A 21183-nucleotide genomic window follows, 5' to 3' on the forward strand; every position below is an offset into this window, starting at 1 on the left:
GCATTCTCTGGAGCAATGTAATGTTGGTGATTAGCATTTTTGTATTTTAATAAAAGTATCTTAAGGTAACTCTGGACAAGCACTACCAATTGCTTCCAATTTTGTGTTTTATTTTGTTATATCTACAAATATTTGTTGACTTCTAATTTCTTTGGAACTTGTTAACCATAAATTTCCTTTGTATAAGATCAGAAGGCCCAGCAGCAATTTAAAAAAAGAATGTCTTAAATTGCACATACAATAGAAATGAGAAAAATCTATTTCTTAGAATTTCATGTGATTTCATCTAGCAAGGAAATGACCACTGCTTTCCAAAACTGATTCCCTCTAATTACTGAAACATTAGTCCAATCTGCCCTGGCCATGAGATCTACAGTGATGCTCCAAACATTTAAAATGAAAACTACTCAGTGAAGAACATGGGGGAAAAAATATTTCTATGGTGATAATTATTCAAAATAAATCACCATTACATGTTTTCTCCTCATTATTAGTAAGATAGCAATCAGTAATGGTAAGAATTTGATTATCCAAACCACAACTATCATTAAACAGCACCAGATCAGCTGATAACACATCAGATTATAGCTGTTTAAAAATAAATGGAGAAATTGTCTATTTCCCATTGCAATTTATGGCCCACAAACAAAATCTCAAAAATAAGCTATCTTAAAATATGCAACTCCTAAGAATGCAATTTTATAAACTGGTTATCTGGTCATTTATCCTGTTTGTGGGACCTTTCTACACATGAACTAGTTGCCACATTTCCCTAATTAATGGCAGTGTTATTTCTGCCTATTCTTTAATTCATGCTTTGGAGAATGCTCCATAATCTCTGTATGTTAGGGCTATATAGACACAATCTTTTAGTGTTTAGTTAATATTTAATATCATTTCCTCCTCAGATTTGATGGTCCAACATATACAGTGACACAAATAATTCTCCATTTAATCCTCTCCTCTGAATGTTGCTTCCAGCATTAACTGTTGGGATTGCAGGCTCTATATTTTGTAGGCAGTAATTCACACAACAACAGGAACTTTTGCCTACAGTTCACAAAGGCTGAAAGCCCTACTACTAGTGCTGGAATCATCTTAAAGAGTGATCCTGTACAGTGTAAAAGCAATAAAAACAGAAAATGCTGAAAAAAACTCAGCAGGTCTGACAGCATCTGTGGAGAGAAAAACAGTTAACATTTCAAGTCCGTAAGACTCTTCAGAGCAGCGGCAGTGTAAAAGTAGTTGGATTTAGGAGGGGAATTCCACAAGTAATAGGGAATGGATGGCTATCCAAAGTGATAATAGATGGCAATTGAAGGAGAGAAAACTGAATGGCAGCAAAAGGAAAGGATATACTTGCCATTAGAAGGAGTGCAGCGAATGTTCACCAAACTGATTCCTGGGATGGCAGGATTGTCATATGAGGAGAGATTAGGTCGACTAGGCCTGTATTCACTGGAGCTTAGAAGAATGAGGGAATCTCATTGAAACATAAAATACTTGACAGGGCTGGACAGACTGGATGCAGGGATGATGTTTCCTCTGGCTGGGTGGTCTAGAACAAGGGGTCACAATCTCAGGATATGGGGTAGGCCATTTAGGACTGAAATGAGGAGAAACTTCTTCACTCAGAGTGGTGAACATTTGGAATTCTCTACCACAGAGGGTTGTGGAAGCCAAGTCACTGAATATATTTAAGAAGGAAATAGATTTCTAGATTCAAAAGGCATCAAGGACTATGGGGAGAGAGAGTGGGAGTATGGCATTGAAATAAAGGAACAGCCATGATCATATTGAATGGCTGAGCAGGCGCAAAAGGCCAAATGACCTAGTCCTGCTTCTATTTCCTATGTTTCTATGTTAATAGGTGCTAATGAAGGGAAGAGGGAGCAGGTAGCAGCATGGAGTGGTACTTTGGGTGGGGGGAAAAGTAAAGTGCCAGCATTAATTGAAGGAAGCAGGGAGAGTGCAAGCAATGAAATAGGAAATGGGAAAAAAGTAATAGCATGACCTGGAAAAATGGAAGAGGGATATCAGCTGAATGAGGTTGGGGTGGGAACAAATGCCTTATTGAATTGAAAAATTGAGTGAGAAGGAGGGGAGGGTAGGAGGTGAAGGGAAAGGAGTAAGAATTGGACCTTATTGTGTCTCTTTTTTTCCTCAACTAAGGATTCCCCTCCACCATCAGGACCCTCAACTGTGTCTGCCACATTTTCTGCACTTCTGCTCTCACCCTTTCCCCTCCCTCCCAGAACCCCCCACAATAGCATTTCCCTTCCACTCCACCAGCCTCTGTATTCAATGGATTATTTTCTGTCATTCCGCCACCTCCAGCATGATGTGACCACATCTCCATTCTTCCCCTTTCAGTATTCCAAAGGGACTGTTACCTCTGTGATAGCCTGGTCCACTCCTCAGTCATTCCCAACACCCCATCCCCTTCCTATGGCACCTTTCCATGCAAACACAGGAGATGTAACACCTGCCTTTTTACCTCCTCACTGGCCAAGGCCTCAAATAGTCCTTCCAGGTGAAGCAACACTTAATGTGTACTTCTTTCAATCTAGTCTCCAGTATTCGCTAATCAAAATATGATCTCTACAATGGGGACACCAAACACAGATTGGGTGACCACTTGTGGCATATCTCCATTCAGTCCACAAGCATGACCCCAAGCTTCCAGTGGAATGTCATTTTAATCCTCCACCTTGCTCTTGCTGATTTTTCTGTCCTGGCCTACTGCACTGTTCCAGTGAGGTTCAACTTAAGTTTGAAGAGCAGCACCTCATCTTTTGATTAGGCACTTTACGACCTTTTGGACTCAACATTGAGTTCAACAATTTCAGACCATAATCTGTGGTCCATTTTGTTTCCTTTGCTTGTTTCATTTTTTTTTAGGATAGCAGCATACCTGCTCCAAGCATATTCTTTGTTTCTTGCCTCATCACCATTTCCTTTGGTCCTGGGAAAACTAACTTCTGTCATTGAATCTCTCCTTTCACCCCATCACAGGTCTTCCTTTTGTCCTTGTCCTACCCACCTCTTGGTCAAACCTACAATATTACATTTCTAACTTTTCCCAGTTCTGATGAAAGGTCGTCAACCTGAAATGTTAACACTATTTCTCTCCACAGATGCTGCCATAACCTGCTGAACATTTCCTGTTATTTCAGATTTCCAGCATCCGCATTATACTGCTCATCTACTAACAGATTATTTTTCTCGTTTCATTGAGCGAGTAGTCCTCAAGCTTCCAGTTCACCAGAAACCTGAAAACTGAATTTCTGACCCATATGTGGTTCCGGTCCAATGACAATTTGGTTGATCCTTGCTCAAATTAGGGACTGATGACAAACAGCGGTCTAGCGACTGACACTCATACACATACCTACCGCTGCAACTTCAACACAACTCAGTATTAAGAACAAAACTCAGTATTATGTGGCTTTAAAAATGAACAGCATCAATTCGCCAAATGTCTGTGGCCCCAATCGACTGGCAAGTCTATTGAACAACACTGACCTACATATCCGAGTGATAAGAAAGCCTCAGGTTCCACGGTCAACCTGTAGGTAGTGAGTGAGTTAGGGCAGCAGCTTTTATACTCTATAATTGTAATCCAGCAGTTCTCAGGCCAGAAAAGGCAGATCAGCCAGAATTCCCACTCCTGTTCGCCATCTAGCGACTTTGCTGAAAGGTGCCAACAGCAGAGTGGCCCATGAGCACGCACCGTCTAGACGAACATCTGAAAAAGGGGCGATTTTTTAATGTGGTGATGGAGAGCTGTCAACGTCTATCGATCCACTAGCAGCAACGGTTAACTCTTTCAGGAAAATCAGTGCCATTAAATTAAGGAAATAGACATTCCATTTAAACGTGCGCAGGTTTATTTTGCACATGGGCGGTGAAGGTGGTGGGCTGGAAAGAAATAAAAACATTGCAGTAAAAGCTGCGTAAAATGTTCTAAGAAAAATCAAATACGGTTTAAACGTCTTTGGAGACCTCTTTAAAAGTGAATAAAATGATTTTGCCTTTTTCCTCTGGTAACGCCCCTGATAGTTGATGATTGACGGTAGTCCACAGAATCTTTTGGTTAAAGAATATCCACCAATCGGCGGAGTGGAGCAGTGTAGCGGGCACGGTAATTCCGCCAGAGCTGTCAGGCATTTAAAAGGAATACGTTCTCCGTTTTAGCACTCAAATTACTCATTTATTTCTCCGGTAATGAGGCAATTTTACTGGGGCCGAGAGAGTACCACACAGCTTTAATTAAAAGATCACCAGCAGCAGGCAGCGAGTTGGGCAAATAAACGCCTATCGAGTAAAGGACCTGGGAAATGACTAAAGTTCACATTTTGTAAAGTCATTAACCATGAGCTATCACAAGCTAAAGGTAGCGGTCATCGGCGCAGGGGCGAGCGGACTCTGCGCTGCTCATCACCTGCTGGCCAGGCCACAGAGCTTCGCTCCCCCTGTGGTGTATGAGCTATCGGACAGTGTTGGAGGCACCTGGGTTTACACAGACAGAGTGGGGAAGGATGACAATGGCCTGCCTCTACATTCCAGCATGTACAGGGACTTAAGGTAATGTGCACCACGCGCACAGCTAACAGAAAGGTAACTTGATGTATCAATTAGGTAACATTTCATGAACGGAAACCCAGATCCTGCTGTTGGTACATCAACGTGAGCTCTCGCCCTCCCAATGCCCACTGGTTAATCCAGGTGACCGGAAGCGGACCGTTTTTTGTTTTCCTACGTGGTAGGTTGCACCATCTGGTGGTCGCGTCAAGTCAGCAGGTACAGTCAAGCAGGAGTCAACCTGCTTTTGTCTTCTTGGACCGCATCGATGTGAGAAGCTTTAGGGGACACAGAATATGTTTCCATTGCATATATCCAGTTGCTCAGATTAACCAATCTTGGTGTACTGATTTGAAATTCATCTACCAATAAAACAATGCTGGAAAAATCTTTTACCACTAAAATTCAAACAGGAAAAAACTGTAAAAATAGATAAGCGCCATTTGAGCTGGGTTACAGGCGCTTTGGATTTCCAGGGCTGGGTGGAGTAAAGCCGTGGGATTCAAGTGATGTCAATCAAAGTGATTGGAAATTTGATTGCTCCTTTTTGTTACTTAAGGTATCTGAAACAGTAATTTCAATTTTTTTATTTTTGGGGAGTGTTCATATTAGTATGGAATTATCAAAAATAACACAAACTTACTTTTGAAATGTCAGTATTTTGCCCATTTGATCAGAGCTATAGGCTATAAAGCTATGGTGATCTCTTTAAGAGGGCAAAATGGAGAGCAGAAGGAGGAGTAGACCTAGTAATTGGATGCAGATGTCACAGTGTGGTTGCAGACAAGCTACAGTGGATGGGTGAGGATGGTGCAAGACAGATGGGTGACATACCATGACAGCAGATATTCTGGTGGGAGTAGCTGCAGGAAGGAGGACTTTTGAAACTCTACATTCATGTAACAATACTTTGCAAAGGCATGGATTGGACTCTGTGAGAATGCAGAGAAGGTTAGGGGAAGTTACTAAAGATTGGTAAGAGGCAAGTTTTGAAAAGGGTTTATGGAGATTGGGTTAGACAGGCATTTAGGAAGAAAATTCCACAGTGGTGATCTGTGGGTGTGTTTGGGTTGAAATGCAATCACGTAACAGAGGTCACATGACTATGGCAAGACAAATAGGATCTTTCTTACATTATTGCATTTCAACCCCACTGCACTTCTTTGAGCAGAGTTGGGGGTAGACTGAAGAGTATGAGAACTGGATGGAGTTGTAGAAATAAGTTTGTAGAAATAGTTGGAGCAAGGCCAGGCCAAGGAGGAAGAGGATTTTGAATTCACATTCTCCTGTGTCTGAATGCAAATGCTTTATCAGCTGTTGTGGAGGATTACATAGCTCCTGTGTCTACCTGTACTAATTGCTGTGGATTTGAGTAGAAACAAGAAGCTATAATCAGAAAAAAGACAAATGAAGGTTTTGTCTTGAGCCAGATGAAAGCCAAAGGTTCAGTTTCATGTCTGTACTGCATTAGCCAATTTTAATGGACAGTGGTAAAGGTACTCAAATTGGTGCCAGCGCCCTTGGGATTTAAATAAGTAAGGGATGGAGTGGCAGAGAGAAATCATCCAGCTGATTACTGCCACTGACAATTGCAGGAAAATGTACATGTGAATATTGGATGTAGCATAGTCGTGATGTAACCTGCAGTTGATTTGCATGTGATACTGTCTCGGTTCACCCATGGTAATCAAAAGCTACTGATGGCTGCAGCAATGGAAATGTGCCCCAGCTAAGTCAGGAGAGGAAACTAGGGAGAATAAAAACCTGATAATTCTGAACTTGGATGTAACTGAAATTGTGAAATTAGTATCTGCTGCTAAACAATGAAAATTTAAGCAGTAACCTTCAGTTGATAAGTCAGAAATGGCAAAGAGAATCTGCTTAAAGATTAATAGAAATCAGTGCTATTTTATAAAAGTTTCTATTTTGTATTACTATTTAAGATTTGCATATAGTATAAACTTGAAGGATGTGGAACATCCAGCTTTTATTCAGTGCTGCAGTATGAAGCAAAGTCAAGAACTGATAACATTAAGCCAATTAACTCGAATAACATTTTGGTTGAGCTACTTGAATTTCAAGGTAACCAAATTTTACAATCTAGTAATTTATACAAATGATAGTAATAACTGTTTTAAAAGTGCTAACTTTTATTTTTCTATGCTGCTGTCTGCTTGGCTCACAGTGATATTTTTGTTTATATTTTCACCCTGTACATTCCAGTCCAGGGAGGTCTTGTGGCACAGTTGTAGTGTCCCTACCTCTGGCCTGAAGCTCTGGGTTCCGACTTCAGGACTTGGAAGGTGTGTTTGTAATGTGGCCAGATAGGTTGATTAACAGCCTGTAAATCCTTTCCAAAACACCTGATGGCAGGCGGTAAGATTGGGAGAGTTTCCTGGTCAGCCATACTCCAGAATGCAATGGCAAACAACTGTAGTACTTTGCCAAGCATTATCATGGACCAAAACAAAAACAGAATTACCTGGAAAAACTCAGCAGGTCTGGCAGCATCGGCGGAGAAGAAATCAGTTAACGTTTCGAGCCTTCATGGCCCTTCGGCAGAACTGAAGCATAGTTAGAAGAAGGGAGAAATATAAATTGGTTTAAGGTGGGTGGTGGGGTGGGGGAGGGGGGGTGGAGAGAGACATTGAGGGTGTGGTGATTGTGGAGATGAGCAGATAATCAAAAGATGTCACAGACAAAAGGGTCAAAGAGGTGTTGAAGGTGGTGATATTTGTCTGAGAAAAGTGCTAATTAAGAATGGAAGACAGGATATTCAAAGTACAGCTCTAGTGGGGGTGGGGTGGAAAGACTAACAAGGTTTTAGTTTAGATTTAAAAATAATGGAAATAGGTGGGGAAAGAAGAATCTGTATAAATTATTGGAAAAAAAAAGCGGAGGGGGGGTGGGCGGGGGGGGTGAGAAACGGGGTGGGGAGGGGGAGTTTAAGATCTAAAGTTGTTGAATTCAATATTCAGCCCGGAAGGCTGTAAAGTGCCTAGTCGGAAGATGAGGTGCTGTTCCTCCAGTTTGCGTTGGGCTTCACTGGAACAATGCAGCAAGCCAAGGACAGACATGTGGGCAAGAGAACAGGGTGGAGTGTTAAAATGGCAAGCGACAGGGAGGTTTGGGTCTTTCTTGCGGACAGACCGCAGGTGTTCCGCAAAACGGTCGCCCAGTTTGCGTTTGGTCTCTCCAATGTAGAGGAGACCGCATTGGGAGCAACGAATGCAGTAGACTAAGTTAGGGGAAATGCAGGTGAAATGCTGCTTCACTTGAAAGGAGTGTTTGGGCCCTTGGACGGTGAGGAGAGAGGAAGTGAAGGGGCAGGTGTTGCATCTTCTGCGTGGGCATGGGGAGGTGCCATAAGTGGAGGTTGAGGAGTAGGGGGTGATGAAGGAGTGGACCAGGGTGTCCCGGAGGGAACGATCCCTACGGAATGCCGTCAGGGGGGGTGAAGGGAAGATGTGTTCGGTGGTGGCATCATGCTGGAGTTGGCGGAAATGGCGGAGGATGATCCTTTGAATGCGGAGGTTTTCCATCGACGGTCGTTGACAGGGCCCTCAACCGTGTCTGGCCCATATCCCGCGCATCCTCCCTTACGCCTTCTCCTCATTCCCAGAAACATGATAGGGTCCCCCTTGTCCTCACTTATCACCCCACCAGCCTCCGCATTCAAAGGATCATCCTCTGCCATTTCCGCCAACTCCAGCATGATGCCACCACCAAACACATCTTCCCTTCACCCCCCCCTGACGGCATTCCATAGGGATCGTTCCCTCCGGGACACCCTGGTCCACTCCTCCATCACCCCCTACTCCTCAACCCCCACTTATGGCACCTCCCCATGCCCACGCAGAAGATGCAACACCTGCCCCTTCACTTCCTCTCTCCTCACTGTCCAAGGGCCCAAACACTCCTTTCAAGTGAAGCAGCATTTCACTTGCATTTCCCCTAACTTAGTCTACTGCATTCGTTGCTCCCAAAGCGGTCTCCTCTACATTGGAGAGACCAAACGCAAACTGGGCGACTGTTTTGCGGAACACCTGCGGTCTGTCCGCAAGAAAGACCCAAACCTCCCTGTCGCTTTCCATTTTAACACTCCACCCTGTTCTCTTGCCCACATGTCTGTCCTTGGCTTGCTGCATTGTTCCAGTGAAGCCCAACGCAAACTGGAGGAACAGCACCTCATCTTCCGACTAGGCACTTTACAGCCTTCCGGGCTGAATATTGAATTCAACAACTTTAGATCTTAAACTCCCCCTCCCCCCATCCCCACCCCGTTTCTTCCCCACCCCCCCGCTTTTTTTTTCAATAATTTATATAGATTCTTCTTTCCTCACCTATTTCCATTATTTTTAAATCTAAACTAAAACCTTGTTAGTCTTTCCACCCCACCCCCACTAGAGCTGTACTTTGAATATCCTGTCTTCCATTCTTAATTAGCTCTTTTCTCAGACAAATATCACCACCTTCAACACCTCTTTGACCCTTTTGTCTGTGACATCTTTTGATTATCTGCTCATCTCCACAATCACCACACCCTCAGTGTCTCTCTCTCTCTCTCTCTCTCTCTCCCCCACCCCCCCCACCCACCTTAAACCAGTTTATATTTCTCCCTTCTCCTAACTATGCTTCAGTTCTGCCAAAGGGCCATGAAGGCTCGAAACGTTAACTGATTTCTTCTCCGCCGATGCTGCCAGACCTGCTGAGTTTTTCCAGGTAATTCTGTTTTTGTTTTGGATTTCCAGCATCCGCAGTAGCTTTTAGCTTTTTGTTATTATCATGGACCAGCCCAATGGAGGTCCATGTCATCAATGCCCCCTCAGGGCATAGTACCTGAAGGAGGAAATAAAAAGGATTTGTTTAAGATTTGTGCCATCAGAAATGACATATTATTCTCTCTTTGGATGTAATTGCCTAATTGTGGATCATTATAATTATAGCTTTCTCAGAATGGTAGACTGACCATCCTTAGCAGATAACCTTATGACTTGATGTCCAGTTTTACTGCATTTGTAAATCAGTTCTCTAAGTTGAACTGTAAACTTATTCAATGAGACTTAGTTTGCAAAATGTTATTCTCCACTGGTGGTGCAAAGAGGGTTTTGCAATTTTTACTGCTTGAGTTTAATGTACTGTTTTTCTAATTTTGTTCCTGATTTGGTATCTTCCCACACTAGTTTATTTACACACTGTCCTCAAATGATTGAGTGAAACAGTGAAGTTTGCAATCATCTTGGTGCAACTGATCAGTTCCAAGGAGATTACCCAAGCCATGCACAAAGGGATTTCTAGTTTCAGCTTTTCCTTCCTTCCATAAATAACATAAAAACAGAAGACAAATGATCCTTTTATGAGAAATATATTAGGGAATTCAGAAGAAACTTCTTTACCCCGACAGTGGTGAGAATGTGGAATTCTACCAGTGGTTGAAGTGATTTGTATAGATGCATTTAAGGGGGAGCTATGAGGGAGAAGGGAATAGATGGTTACAATGGTAAATTTAGATGTGGAAAGATGGGAGGAGGGTTAAGTGGAGCATAAAGACCAGCATGGACTGCTTGGGCAAAAGGCCTATTTATGTGCCGTATAACCTATGTAAGCCTAAACTTGAATATCAATCATGCCTGAATTGGAATTTGATCCTAGTTGTGACTGCAATGTTGTAGCTAACAGACTGTCCTAGATTTTATTTTTAAACGAAACTCAACAGGGGTGGTGGATATTGGTGGGTGGAGGAATGATATTCCCCCAGTAAAATTAATAGGAACAGGTAACAGAAAGCCAAGTGGGGGTAGGGTAGGTGTAGGATAAAACAGCTTTGGAAAGATATGTATATGAGAACTTTTTTAAAAAATCTATGGCAGTCAGGATCCGGACAGACTTGCATGTAGAGATTGCTGAGTAGTTAACTTTTTACCCTGCTGTTATATGAGCTGTCCACTCCTAAAGACAAACTGTGACTCAGCATTAGCCTCTGGTGGATGTAGAATCCTAGCTGTGTACAAGTTCCAAAAATAAACTGTATCTGATATGAATACAGTAACGTTTACTTTGGGCTTCGAGTGTTGCATTTTGTATGACTGGCCCCAGTGTACTTTAATGACTCAAGTGTAAGGACTGTTGAAAATCATTAATTTTGTGCTTTTTAAAAAAAAAACTAAAGGAACTTGGTGCCAGCTGATCTGAGAAATGCAGAAGGGCTTCCTTCAGTTGCATTAAGTCATAACCCCAAATTTCTTGCTTATTAATGCCTGATAATTATTTTTTGGCAGCAGAAATGGAAAATGGACAGAATTTCTATCTTGTCATAACCCTACACAAGTATTTTCTGGTTAATAGGGCCAGCAGTAATGGAAGTCTGGCTCAAACATTTCATTTCAATATTTGGGATTTACATGCCATTTCCCACATTATGGTACAGGATGTGAAATGTAAATTACAGATATCCATCCAGGGTTGTTAGACAACAGCATGAATACTGCAATATAAAAGTTTGGATATTTCAGCAATTTTTTAAGCTTTCTTTACTATTGGCAGTTAGTTGTCATGACCCTTTGAACCAATTATTATAATGTCTTGCATCCAGCACTGTTAATGGCATGAATAGATTTCCAAATGGAACTTCCTACCCTATTTGGCATGCCTGGAAGAAATGGATGACCTGTGGACGACGGCAAGGAAAGTCAGACTACAAAGGCGATCCACTGGTGCCTCAATTTTTGCATCTGCAAACATAGGTAGTTTGACATCATTAGGGCAGGTATTTATGCAGATGAAGGCTGCTTTTCTCAGGGGAAGCTGGGACAGCAGATGAAAGATATCACTAAGATATATGAATGCCCGATTAACATTAATTTTGGATGCTTCCTTGGAGCTTTTGGCAGGCAATTGAGGAGACCTCAGTGAGAAATTCTTCTCCAACTTCCCATGGAATGATATTTAAATGAAACAATGCGAGACAGTGCGATAATGTCAGGACGCAGGCCTGACGTCATCACCTGTCATTTTACGTGCCGGCGTGACCAGCCCACCCCCCCCGGCCTTCGACTGAGAAACCCTGGCCAAAGTAGCTTAGAATGGATGCTGGAAATCTGAAACAAAAACAGAAAATGCTGGAAAAACAAATCAGGTCTGAAGAAGAGTCATATGGACTCGAAATGTTAACTCTGTTTTTCTCTCTACAGATGCTGTTAGACCTGCTGAGTTTTTCCAGCATTTTCTGTTTTTGTCTTGAAGATACTTTCCTGATTTATTTAAATCTATTTTTCATCTTACTTCTAATATAATTTATGGGTTAGATGGCTTCCTTCTGTACCATGAATTTTCTGTTTCTATTTTTCTGAGGTCCTTATTCTTTCACACAATTGGATGTAATATGTATATTTAATTGACATGCTATGTTCTCCTACAGATCCTTAATAAGTATAATGAAGAGAAGGGCACCAACACTGAACTGTAAGGTACTCCACTTAGGTCTAAACTGCATTGGAAAACAAACCACTTAACATTACCATTATATGGTTCATTAGCCATTTTTCTTTATCATTCATTTCATTTTATCCCCTAAACCAAGAGTACTGATTTCCTAATACAAGGTGAAAGAATAACCAACAATGATTCATATTTCAGTGAATGTAATTATTTTGATGGAATATGCAGCAGAGATAATGAACCACAAGGCCATGTTCACAAAAGAATGAATATTCTGAATGGAAAAGTAGAGAGAGGTAATCATTGCAGATTTGCACATGGGATTGGGAAGAGCTGTAGAGGAAGGAAGGGTAAGTGGGATGGGGACAAGGTAACAGGAATCAATCTGAGAAACATCTCCAGCAAGGTAGATGCTGGGGCAGAGGATGGGACAGTTTGGGATTGTTACTGTGGAAGAATCCATGAATAAATACTGTGAAGAATGCCAAAGGAGACAGAGATAAATTGTAGGTTTCTAGAGGTGGGGAGGGGGACTCTATACTCATGACAGAAGAGGAGGAAGCTGAGGAGTAATGAAAGGTAGGAGGAGTGATATTTGACAGAGTACTTGGCAAGAGGGAAGTGAAAGAGCACATAGTTAGTTGAAAAGCACAGAAGGCCCAAAACAGGAGAAAAGAATTGTGGGTTCCAGTCTACTGCAACGGCCAAAATATGTAAGCAAATTGAGAATTCCATTAAAAAAAATGTCCCATAGATGTAAGCAGGGAATGCACAGTATTGGATAATGTACCTGAGAGTAAGAAGTAAATCAAGCCAAAGTAAAAAGAGTGAAGGCCAAGAAGAGGCATTGTAAAAAATTCCCAGCTACAGTCGAATGATAATGGTCAGAATTGATGCCATCCAACTATAAGGAGAGCTCCAGTTGAAACACAGGGGTCAATAAAGAAACCAGATATCAACCACTTTGCTTAAATAGTAGGTTAGTGAGTAATGTGGAAGCTGTATCAAAATTTTTATTCTTTCATGGTATGTGAGCGTAGTTGGCAAGGCCGGTGTTTGTTACCCAGCTCTAATTGCCCTTGAGAAGGTGGTGATGAACAGCATTCTTAAGCCTTTGCAGTCCACCTGGAGTATGGACACCCACAGTGCTGTTAGGAAGGGAGTTCCAGGTTTTAGACCCAGCAACAATGAGGTAATGGTGATATAGTTCCAAGTGTGTGGCTTGGAGGGGAACTTGCAGGTTGTCAATGTCTTATTAATTACATTAAGTTTTAATGGCAATTACATTGTAAAACAGGAGAAGGGTATTTGTACACCTATAAATGGAATAGCTGGGACATGGGGGCAGAGGGTGGGGGGGTTGGAGTAGTATTGACTATGAACTAAGCCAATAAACTGTCTCCAGCCAAGAAAGCAGCTGTGTCTTAGTTTTAACTTCACCAACTGGTGTGGATCCGATTAACACAAGTGGTGGTGTTCCAATGCATCTGCTGCCTTTGTCCTTCTGGGTAGCAGAGGCTGCAGGTTTGGAAGGTGCTATCGAAGGAGGCTTGCCAAGTTACTGCAGTGCATCTTTTATATGGTACACACTGCTGCCACTGCGCAACAGTGTTGGAGGGAGTGAATATTTAAGTTGGTTAAAGGGGTGCCAATCGAGCAGGCTGCTTTGTCCTGGATGGTATCAGGCTTCTTGAGTGTTGTTGGTCTAGATGATAATCAATCTTTGGAGAAAAAGGAACCCGTTTGGAGAGATACAATCTTGAATAGAAAAACAGCAGAGATGGGTTGGAAACAGATTTTAATTGAAATGAGATTCAAGGAGTCTGGTTGGGAATGGTAGGGTCCTGATAGATCTACAAGATATTGCTGAGCCTCGTGGTGAAGACAGCTATGAGAAGGTGAGACACAAAGAGAGACCTTCAAGGTGAAATGGGTAGGAATATGGAGTTGGGGAGAAAAAATGAGAACGAGGAGATGGCTAGATTCAATTAGTGGCACTGAGGAAGTGCTGCATTGTTAGATACTGTTCCTCACATGATATAAAATCAAGGCTCCATCTGTTGAATTGGGCATGCAAGATGTTGTGATAATAAAAACAAAAAATACTGGAAATACACAGCAGGTTAGGCAGCATCTGTGGAGAGAAGCAGAATGTTTCAGGTTGATGACCTTTCATCAGAACAGAAGGATGATAGAAACATAAAAGTTTTTAAGCCAATAGAAGGGCAGAAGGCAGTAAGAACAAAAAGGAAGGGTGGAGGGCAGGAGAAACTAATCAACAAAGATTTCAAGATGTAAAGGCCAAAGGGAGTGGTAATGGGTATAGTAAAGGGCCTAAGGTTGTGTCCAGATGAGGTGTGAATGGCTATGTAGCAACAACATGAAGGGATAAAGAAAAAAGCAAGTCAGCAAAAATAAAACAAATAAAATCTTATGGTATCTTCCTTTATCTTCAACATGCCCACCCAGCATGTTTGACAGCACCCTGCACTGTGTCCAATCTATTTCACGCACTTCTGTTCCCACCTTTTTTCCCTCCCTCCTGGAACCATGATAGGGTTTCCCTTGTCCTCATCTTCCATTCCACCAGCCTCCGTACTCAATGAGTCATCCTCTGCCACTTTCACCAGCTCCAGAGTGATGCCACCACCAAATGCATCTTTCCCTGCCCTCCTTTTTGCTTTCTGAAGGGACTGTTCCCTCCATGACACCCTGGCACACCCCTAGCCCTTCCCATGGCACCTTGCCATGCAATTGCATGAGATATGAGATGCAACACCTGTCCTTTCGCTTTCCTTCTCACCATCCAAAACACCCCTTTCAGGTGTACTTCTTACAATTTAGTATAGGATCTGATGTTCACAATGTGGTATCTTCTACACTGGGGAGACCAAACATAGACTGGGTAACTGCTTTGCAGAATGCCTCCATTCACTCCGCAAGCATGATTCCAAGTTTCTTGTTGCCTGTCATTTTAATTCTCCACCTTCCTCCCATGCTGACCTTTCTGTCCAATGAAGCTCCATGCAAGCTCGAGGAACAGCACCTCATCTTTTGTCTTGGCATTCGAGAGCCTTCTGGACTCTATCGAGTTCAACAACTTTAGATCATAACCTCTGCCTGCATCTTGTTCAATGTATTTTTTTGGTTGTCTTTTCTCTTTGCTGCTTTGTTTCTTTCTTTATCCCTTCATGTTGTATTCAGGTGGCTGCTGTATAGCCATTCGCTCCTCATCTGGACACAACCTTTATCCCTTTACTATACCTATTACCACTCCCTTTGGCTAGTGCACCATGGAATATTTTGTTAGTTAATCTCTCCTGCCCTCCACCCTATCACAGACCTTTCACTTTTGTTCTTCCTGCTCTCCGCCCCCACCTCCTCCCTTCCACTGGCTTAAAAACTTTTACATATCTATCTTCCTTCTGTTCTGATGAAGCGCCATCAACCTGAACCATTAACTCTGTTTCTCTCCACAGACGCTGCCTGACCTGCTGAGTATTTCCAGCAGTATTTGCTTTTATTTTAGATTTCCAACATCCACAGTATATTGCTTTTGTATCAAGATCTTGTGATACTTTTCAAAAAAGAGCAATGAGTTGTTTGGTGTTCAGATCAATGTTCATTCCTCTACCAATAACACTGAACAGATTAACTGATAATTTATCTCATTGCTGTTTGAAAATTATGAAAAATTCTGTGTTTATGTGCAAAACAATAACCACATCTCAACTGGAATCCAATGATGTATTTTGCTATATCCTAATAACATGAGTAGCACTATAGAAATACAACCTTTTCTTTTATTTCTGACTGTAGTTTGTCAATCTCCAATTAATCTTGGCATTTTGGGATAGTCTTTTACCTGTATCTTTGCCATCATACATCATAGGTGCATAGGTGCCAGAACCTGAAATGGAAAAATAATGGTGGTGGTGGAAAAGTAACAAATTCAGCTTTTGGGCATTTTCTGCCCCATAACTGTCTTTGGCCACAAAAAACTCAACACTCGGGGATAAACAAAATAACAAGTACAATTGTAAATAAAATTCAAAGTTATGGATGATGCTAGTATCTGCTTTACTACAGTCCTTCAAAAAGTAATAAAATAGTAAAGGAATCTACAGGCACAGGCTCTTATCCAACTAAAAATACAAGATACCAAGAAAAGTACTAGAAATGCTGGAAGTCAGTATTGGAAAACAAGCATGGGAGAAATAGTCTATCAATATCTGAAAGGAGAATAAAACATTAACATTTCAATGAACTCGAAACTAAAATGTTAACATCTTTTCAGATAGTGATAGACTAATTGTATAGAATAAAAAGATAAAGCACAGAAGGAGGCCATTTGACCCATTGTGCCTGTGCTGGCTCTTTTAAAAAAGCTGTCCAGTTATTCCCACTCTCATGCTTTCCTCAAAGCCTTACAATTCTCTCCAGTTCAAGAATTTGTTCAGTTCATTTTTGAAAGTTATTATTGAATCTGTTTCCAGTGCAGTGCATCGGAGATCATAACGATTTGCTGCTTAACTTTTTTCCTTACATTGCCACTAGTTATTTTGCCAATTGCCTCAAACTTTTATTTTAGCTCGTAACCAACATATTTGTCTGTTACCAGGATCCGATTTGTAATCAGCCAATAGGAGTTCACTAAATTTTATTCTAAAGGGTTCAAAAAGTTTAAATTAATATGAGCAAGGAGGGGTAATTTTCAACTTCATGCTCCTGCAAAGGAACTTCAATGCTAGAAATGTGTGTCATAATCTCAGATTGGCACTGTTTGTGTTTTCTCTGATCATTAATTTAAATGGTTGAAAAATAAAGCACAGCGTACAACCAAATTATTGATACTTGTCCCTAATGGGCAAGATTCCCCACTGACAGCCCAAAGTCTGAAACTGCCCTCTATAATATCTGCTTATTATTTAAAAAAAAACTCATTTGTTGAGTGACATGGTATTTAATTCCCAAAGTCTGATTTTGCTTTTGTGTCTCATCTTTTCTTTAGGACTAACCTTCCAAAAGAGGTCATGTCCTTTCCGGATTTTCCATTTGACATTCAACTCCCTTCTTTCATTCATCACAGTGATGTGAAGTCATACCTGGAACGATACACTGATCATTTTGAAATTCAACCCCACATAAAGGTATCAGTACTAAATTTTGCACTATTACTTCTGTAAAGTACAAAAATTGTCATCTAAAATAGATGAAACAGGAACCAAAAAGAGCACAGGAAATGCTGCATTGTTAAGAACATTACCCTTTCTCTAAAGTCACAGGGCTGGACCTTAGTCTTTTCAGTTCTGAACTGTTAATTGGTTGGAACTCCTTCCCGAAGTATAGTGACAGGAGTTCAACTTCAGACCGAATGACATTGCTGTTAAAGCTGAGGAGATATTTGTTGTTTAACCAGACCATTGTTCTAGATAGCAGTTCTTAAACATGTATGTCCTTCCCTGAATTTTGTCAGGCAAAAGTGTTAAGGGTTACGGAACCAAGACAGATTAATGGACTTGAGTTACAGATCACCTATCATCGAAATGGCTGGTGAAACAGGTTCAAGGAGCTGAATGTCTTATTCCTCCCATTGCTATGTTGTTCCCTTTTTCTACCTCTCATTGTCTTTCATCATATTTTCTGTTGGTGAAACATACCAAACAACCTGTTTACAGCTTCTACCTTCAGCTTCCTGAATCAGTTATGCAGGATGTGGCTGGGATTTCTTTTTCCTCCTTTTTAATCTCCACTAAATTTCTCCCTTTACACCCCACGCTATAACCTTCCCATTGCCATCCCCTCTCCACCCCCTGTCTATCCAAATCTTTAGCACATTGCATGGTGTGAATACTTGCCAAATCTTTTCACAGTTTCGCACATATGTTGAACTATTGAATCCTGTTTTTGGAACCACTGGAGATGCTCGGAACTCCTGGGAAGTAACATCTTTGAATCTGAACAGTCATTGTCGTAGCACAGAGAGATTTGATTCTGTTATTGTTTGTAACGGGTGAGTCTGCAGTGTTAAATTTTAACAATGAGAAATGCTTATTTTTATCGCCAAGATATCTGAAATAAATTTAACAGTAATTTGTTACTCCACATCTATTTTTCATGTAATTTTGACAACCCATTTTCTCACAGTCACATTTGGCTCAGAGGATGGGTTGGGGTCTAAATGCTATCTGATGTGAAGCATTGTAGCTGCAAGACATATTGTCTATCAATCTAATTTAATACATTTATCACAGCTGAAAGAAGCTGAATGGAGCTGCCTACAAACTGCTGTAAATGGGATTAACTTTGCTACCATTGAACACATTTAATCATTTATTCGTAAAACAGGTGTATGGTGAGCACTCCCCTTTATAGTGGTCAAGATTTTATGATAGCAATAATGGTGAGGCTATTACCAAATAAAGTGGACAACAACTTCTGGAGTTCATTCGTATGCAGTTAAACACAGAAAACCCCAATATGCTGTCTGTATTTTTCCTGCTTCTCTCCCAGCTTGTTACATTGGTACCTTGCCAATAGGTTCAGCAGTAAAACACATGAAAGATGTGAAGTTCTGGTACTTGCCCACTAGTTAATCACTAAACAAGGGCAGTGAAAGTTGGGGCTTGTTCGTTCAGGTGTAAGTGAAATTTTGAATGGTGCGTTAAATCTTAATTACTGCCAAACAATGTTTCTGGCCCAGAACATTTAATTTCGTACATGTGGAGTGCCATTCCCTCAGAATTTATTGTTGAAGATTAAAAGAAACTTCTCTTTCTATCTAAATCCCATCTTTCTTTGCCTCATTATTTTGCTTTCTGTACATGATTTTACATTGAATTAAATATTCTAATTTATACTTCATGGTTGACACACTGCATGTCTCCATGAAGATTCTTCAATCTGCTTGGTTGAAGAGATATGCTGTTGCTGCTTTGTCACACATGCCACAGATCCCCTGTAGAGGACGCCGTACTGTGAAGGATCTCTAATTACCACAAATTGCTGATCAAAAGCCCACAAACTCTGTGGGCAGTTGTAAGCATGAAGAATAGTGAGCGCTGTTTCTTTGCTGCTGACCACAAAATCCATGCCAGGGTTTCCTTAATAACAAAACTGCAATAAATGAGAAATTTGTAAATCAAACGTACAAATATTAATCAATTGAACACAGGTTTATAGCAAGCAAAAAGATCTAACTTAGTTAACGAGCTTTTGTAAATCTTTGAAATGTTTTGTTATATTTAGATGGCTTGTAAAACTTTACAATAATCAAGTTCTTCCTATGTTTTAACTTGTATTTGCAGCCACTATTCTGATCCTTTCATCCCTCACATCCCCGAAATTGAACGTTTCAAAGGACAGAAAATGCACAGTCATGAGTACAGGTTTGCTGAACCGTTCACTGGGAAGAATCTGGTTCTGCTTGGTGCTGGTCCATCTGGACTTGATATAGCATTGGAATTGTGCTCAGTTGCAAATCAAGTTGTCTTGGTATATAATCGTTTGCCGATATCCTCACCACTGCCTCCAAATTTCCTGCAAATCAAAGGTTTGAACAGATTTTCAGAGACTGGAGTAATTTGTAATGATGGAATGGAGTATCCTGCAGATACATTCATGTTCTGCACTGGTTACAACTATTCTTTTCCTTTTCTTGGAAAAGAAGTGGGCTTAAAGGTCAAAGATCACAGAGTTACCCCACTTTACAAACATATTGTCCACACCACATTTCCGACTCTCTTTTTTATTGGTTTATGCAATACTGTTTGCCCTTTTCCTTTGTTCCACAACCAGGTCACATTTGTTTTGGCATCTTTGGATGGTACGTATAAGCTACCACCTAAAGTTGAAATGGATGCAGCTACAGAACATGAATACCAGTCCTCTTTGCAAAGTGGAATTCCTCACAGACATTTTCATAAATTGGATAGTCTGCAGTGGAGTTACATTGCTGAATTAGCCCATTTATCCAAAACTGAACCCATACCACCTGTAACAAGAGATCTATATGAAGCAAACAGGAAATTAAGAAAGCAAGATCTGCGTAATTATAAGAGGTTTAACTATAAGATAGTAAGCCATGATACATGGATAACAGTGAAGCCTAAACCATTATAAAACGGACTGTCACTTTTTAAATTTGCATCTTCCAGCCACCAGAGTATAGGCCAACAGGATAAGTTCTGGGGAAACCATGGTGCAGATTTTCCCATCCTTGTGCATGGTCTTATCAGACCTGCTGTGTACAGTATACAGAGGAAAATTGGGCAGGGAAGATCACATATTGTAAGGAAACCTGTATAATTTCTTGTCCATTAATTTAAATGGAAGGAAAGTTAGGCACACTTTGTATAATCCTTCCTGTCCAGTTTTTCTCTTCACTGTAAACAAGCGCTGTAAATGGCTAGCTGTGGTAGCTGGAAAATTTGTTCAATGTGCTATGAGTACAAATGCAAATTGTTGTCAAAATAATGCAGAGAAATACTGCTGCTCAAAATCTTTGAATCCCATTTCCCATAAAGCCCCAGGAGCTATGGCATTGCATCAGTTTGCTTTCCCTTTGCTAGATGTCATTTGCTTCTTGCTGATGTTGCCAAAGTTTGGGATAAATCTTTGAGTCTGTATACAGAAGTAGCTTAACTTGGACAGAGGGTAGAGAATCAAATGTTCTGTCATCTGCTGAATTGTTCAGGTTTCCCAGAAGGCTACTTAACAAAACTCTGGAAGGTATCAAGTAGTCTCCTTTTCTAGCTAAGTGTGCAAAAGAAAGAAAGCTATGGATTTTTGACCATGTGATGACAGCGATGATCAATTCTTTGTTGAACGGGCAGCCAAATAGACAACGAATAAGCAAAACCATAGTAATTATACAACAGGCCAAGACACAAATTGTAATTTTACTTTCAGTGGAAAGTGTGAGCTACAGCTGTATGTGAATAAACTATACCCTTTGACCCATGAACTATAGCCTGCAAAATAAATGGGCCAGCATTTCTACTCCAGCATCTGCTAAAGGCTGTAAATACCATACAAAATGAAATAAGCTATTCATTATTGTTGATGCTTATGTTAGCTAAAATGTTTGTTGCATAAACATGGTGCCATAACTTACCAAATTTGCCTTAGGTTGCTAATGTGTACGCTTAAGGAATGCATGCA

General features: G+C 40.9%; 1 protein-coding gene across 2 annotated transcripts; it reads left to right on the top strand.

Moving 5' to 3' along the window:
- Positions 1 to 4150: 4150 nt before the first annotated feature.
- LOC144682095 (uncharacterized) lies at positions 4151 to 20593 on the top strand. 2 transcript variants are annotated; one of them, XM_078544421.1, is made up of 5 exons: positions 4526 to 4587; positions 6808 to 6887; positions 17033 to 17171; positions 17895 to 18034; positions 19329 to 20593. In XM_078544421.1, exons 3-5 carry the CDS (start codon positions 17055 to 17057, stop codon positions 20140 to 20142), a joined length of 1071 nt encoding a protein of 356 aa, XP_078400547.1. In that variant the 5' UTR covers positions 4526 to 4587; positions 6808 to 6887; positions 17033 to 17054; the 3' UTR covers positions 20143 to 20593. The 2 variants fall into 2 exon arrangements, with proteins under 2 accessions (XP_078400546.1, XP_078400547.1); XM_078544420.1 differs by lacking the exon at positions 6808 to 6887 and having other exon boundaries at positions 4151 to 4587.
- The last annotated feature ends 590 nt before the right edge of the window (positions 20594 to 21183 follow it).

Source organism: Cetorhinus maximus, chromosome 6, assembly GCF_964194155.1.
Source record: "Cetorhinus maximus chromosome 6, sCetMax3.hap1.1, whole genome shotgun sequence".
Lineage (NCBI taxonomy): Eukaryota > Metazoa > Chordata > Chondrichthyes > Lamniformes > Cetorhinidae > Cetorhinus > Cetorhinus maximus.

Bases quoted from the DNA above. Each gene is read 5' to 3' on its own strand.
- LOC144682095 (XM_078544420.1), top strand. From the start codon at position 4,376: ATGAGCTATCACAAGCTAAAGGTAGCGGTCATCGGCGCAGGGGCGAGC. The intron at 4,588-17,032 runs GTAATGTGCACC...TCTTTTCTTTAG, and splicing joins AGCATGTACAGGGACTTAAG to GACTAACCTTCCAAAAGAGG. The intron at 17,172-17,894 runs GTATCAGTACTA...ATCTTTTCACAG, and splicing joins AAATTCAACCCCACATAAAG to TTTCGCACATATGTTGAACT.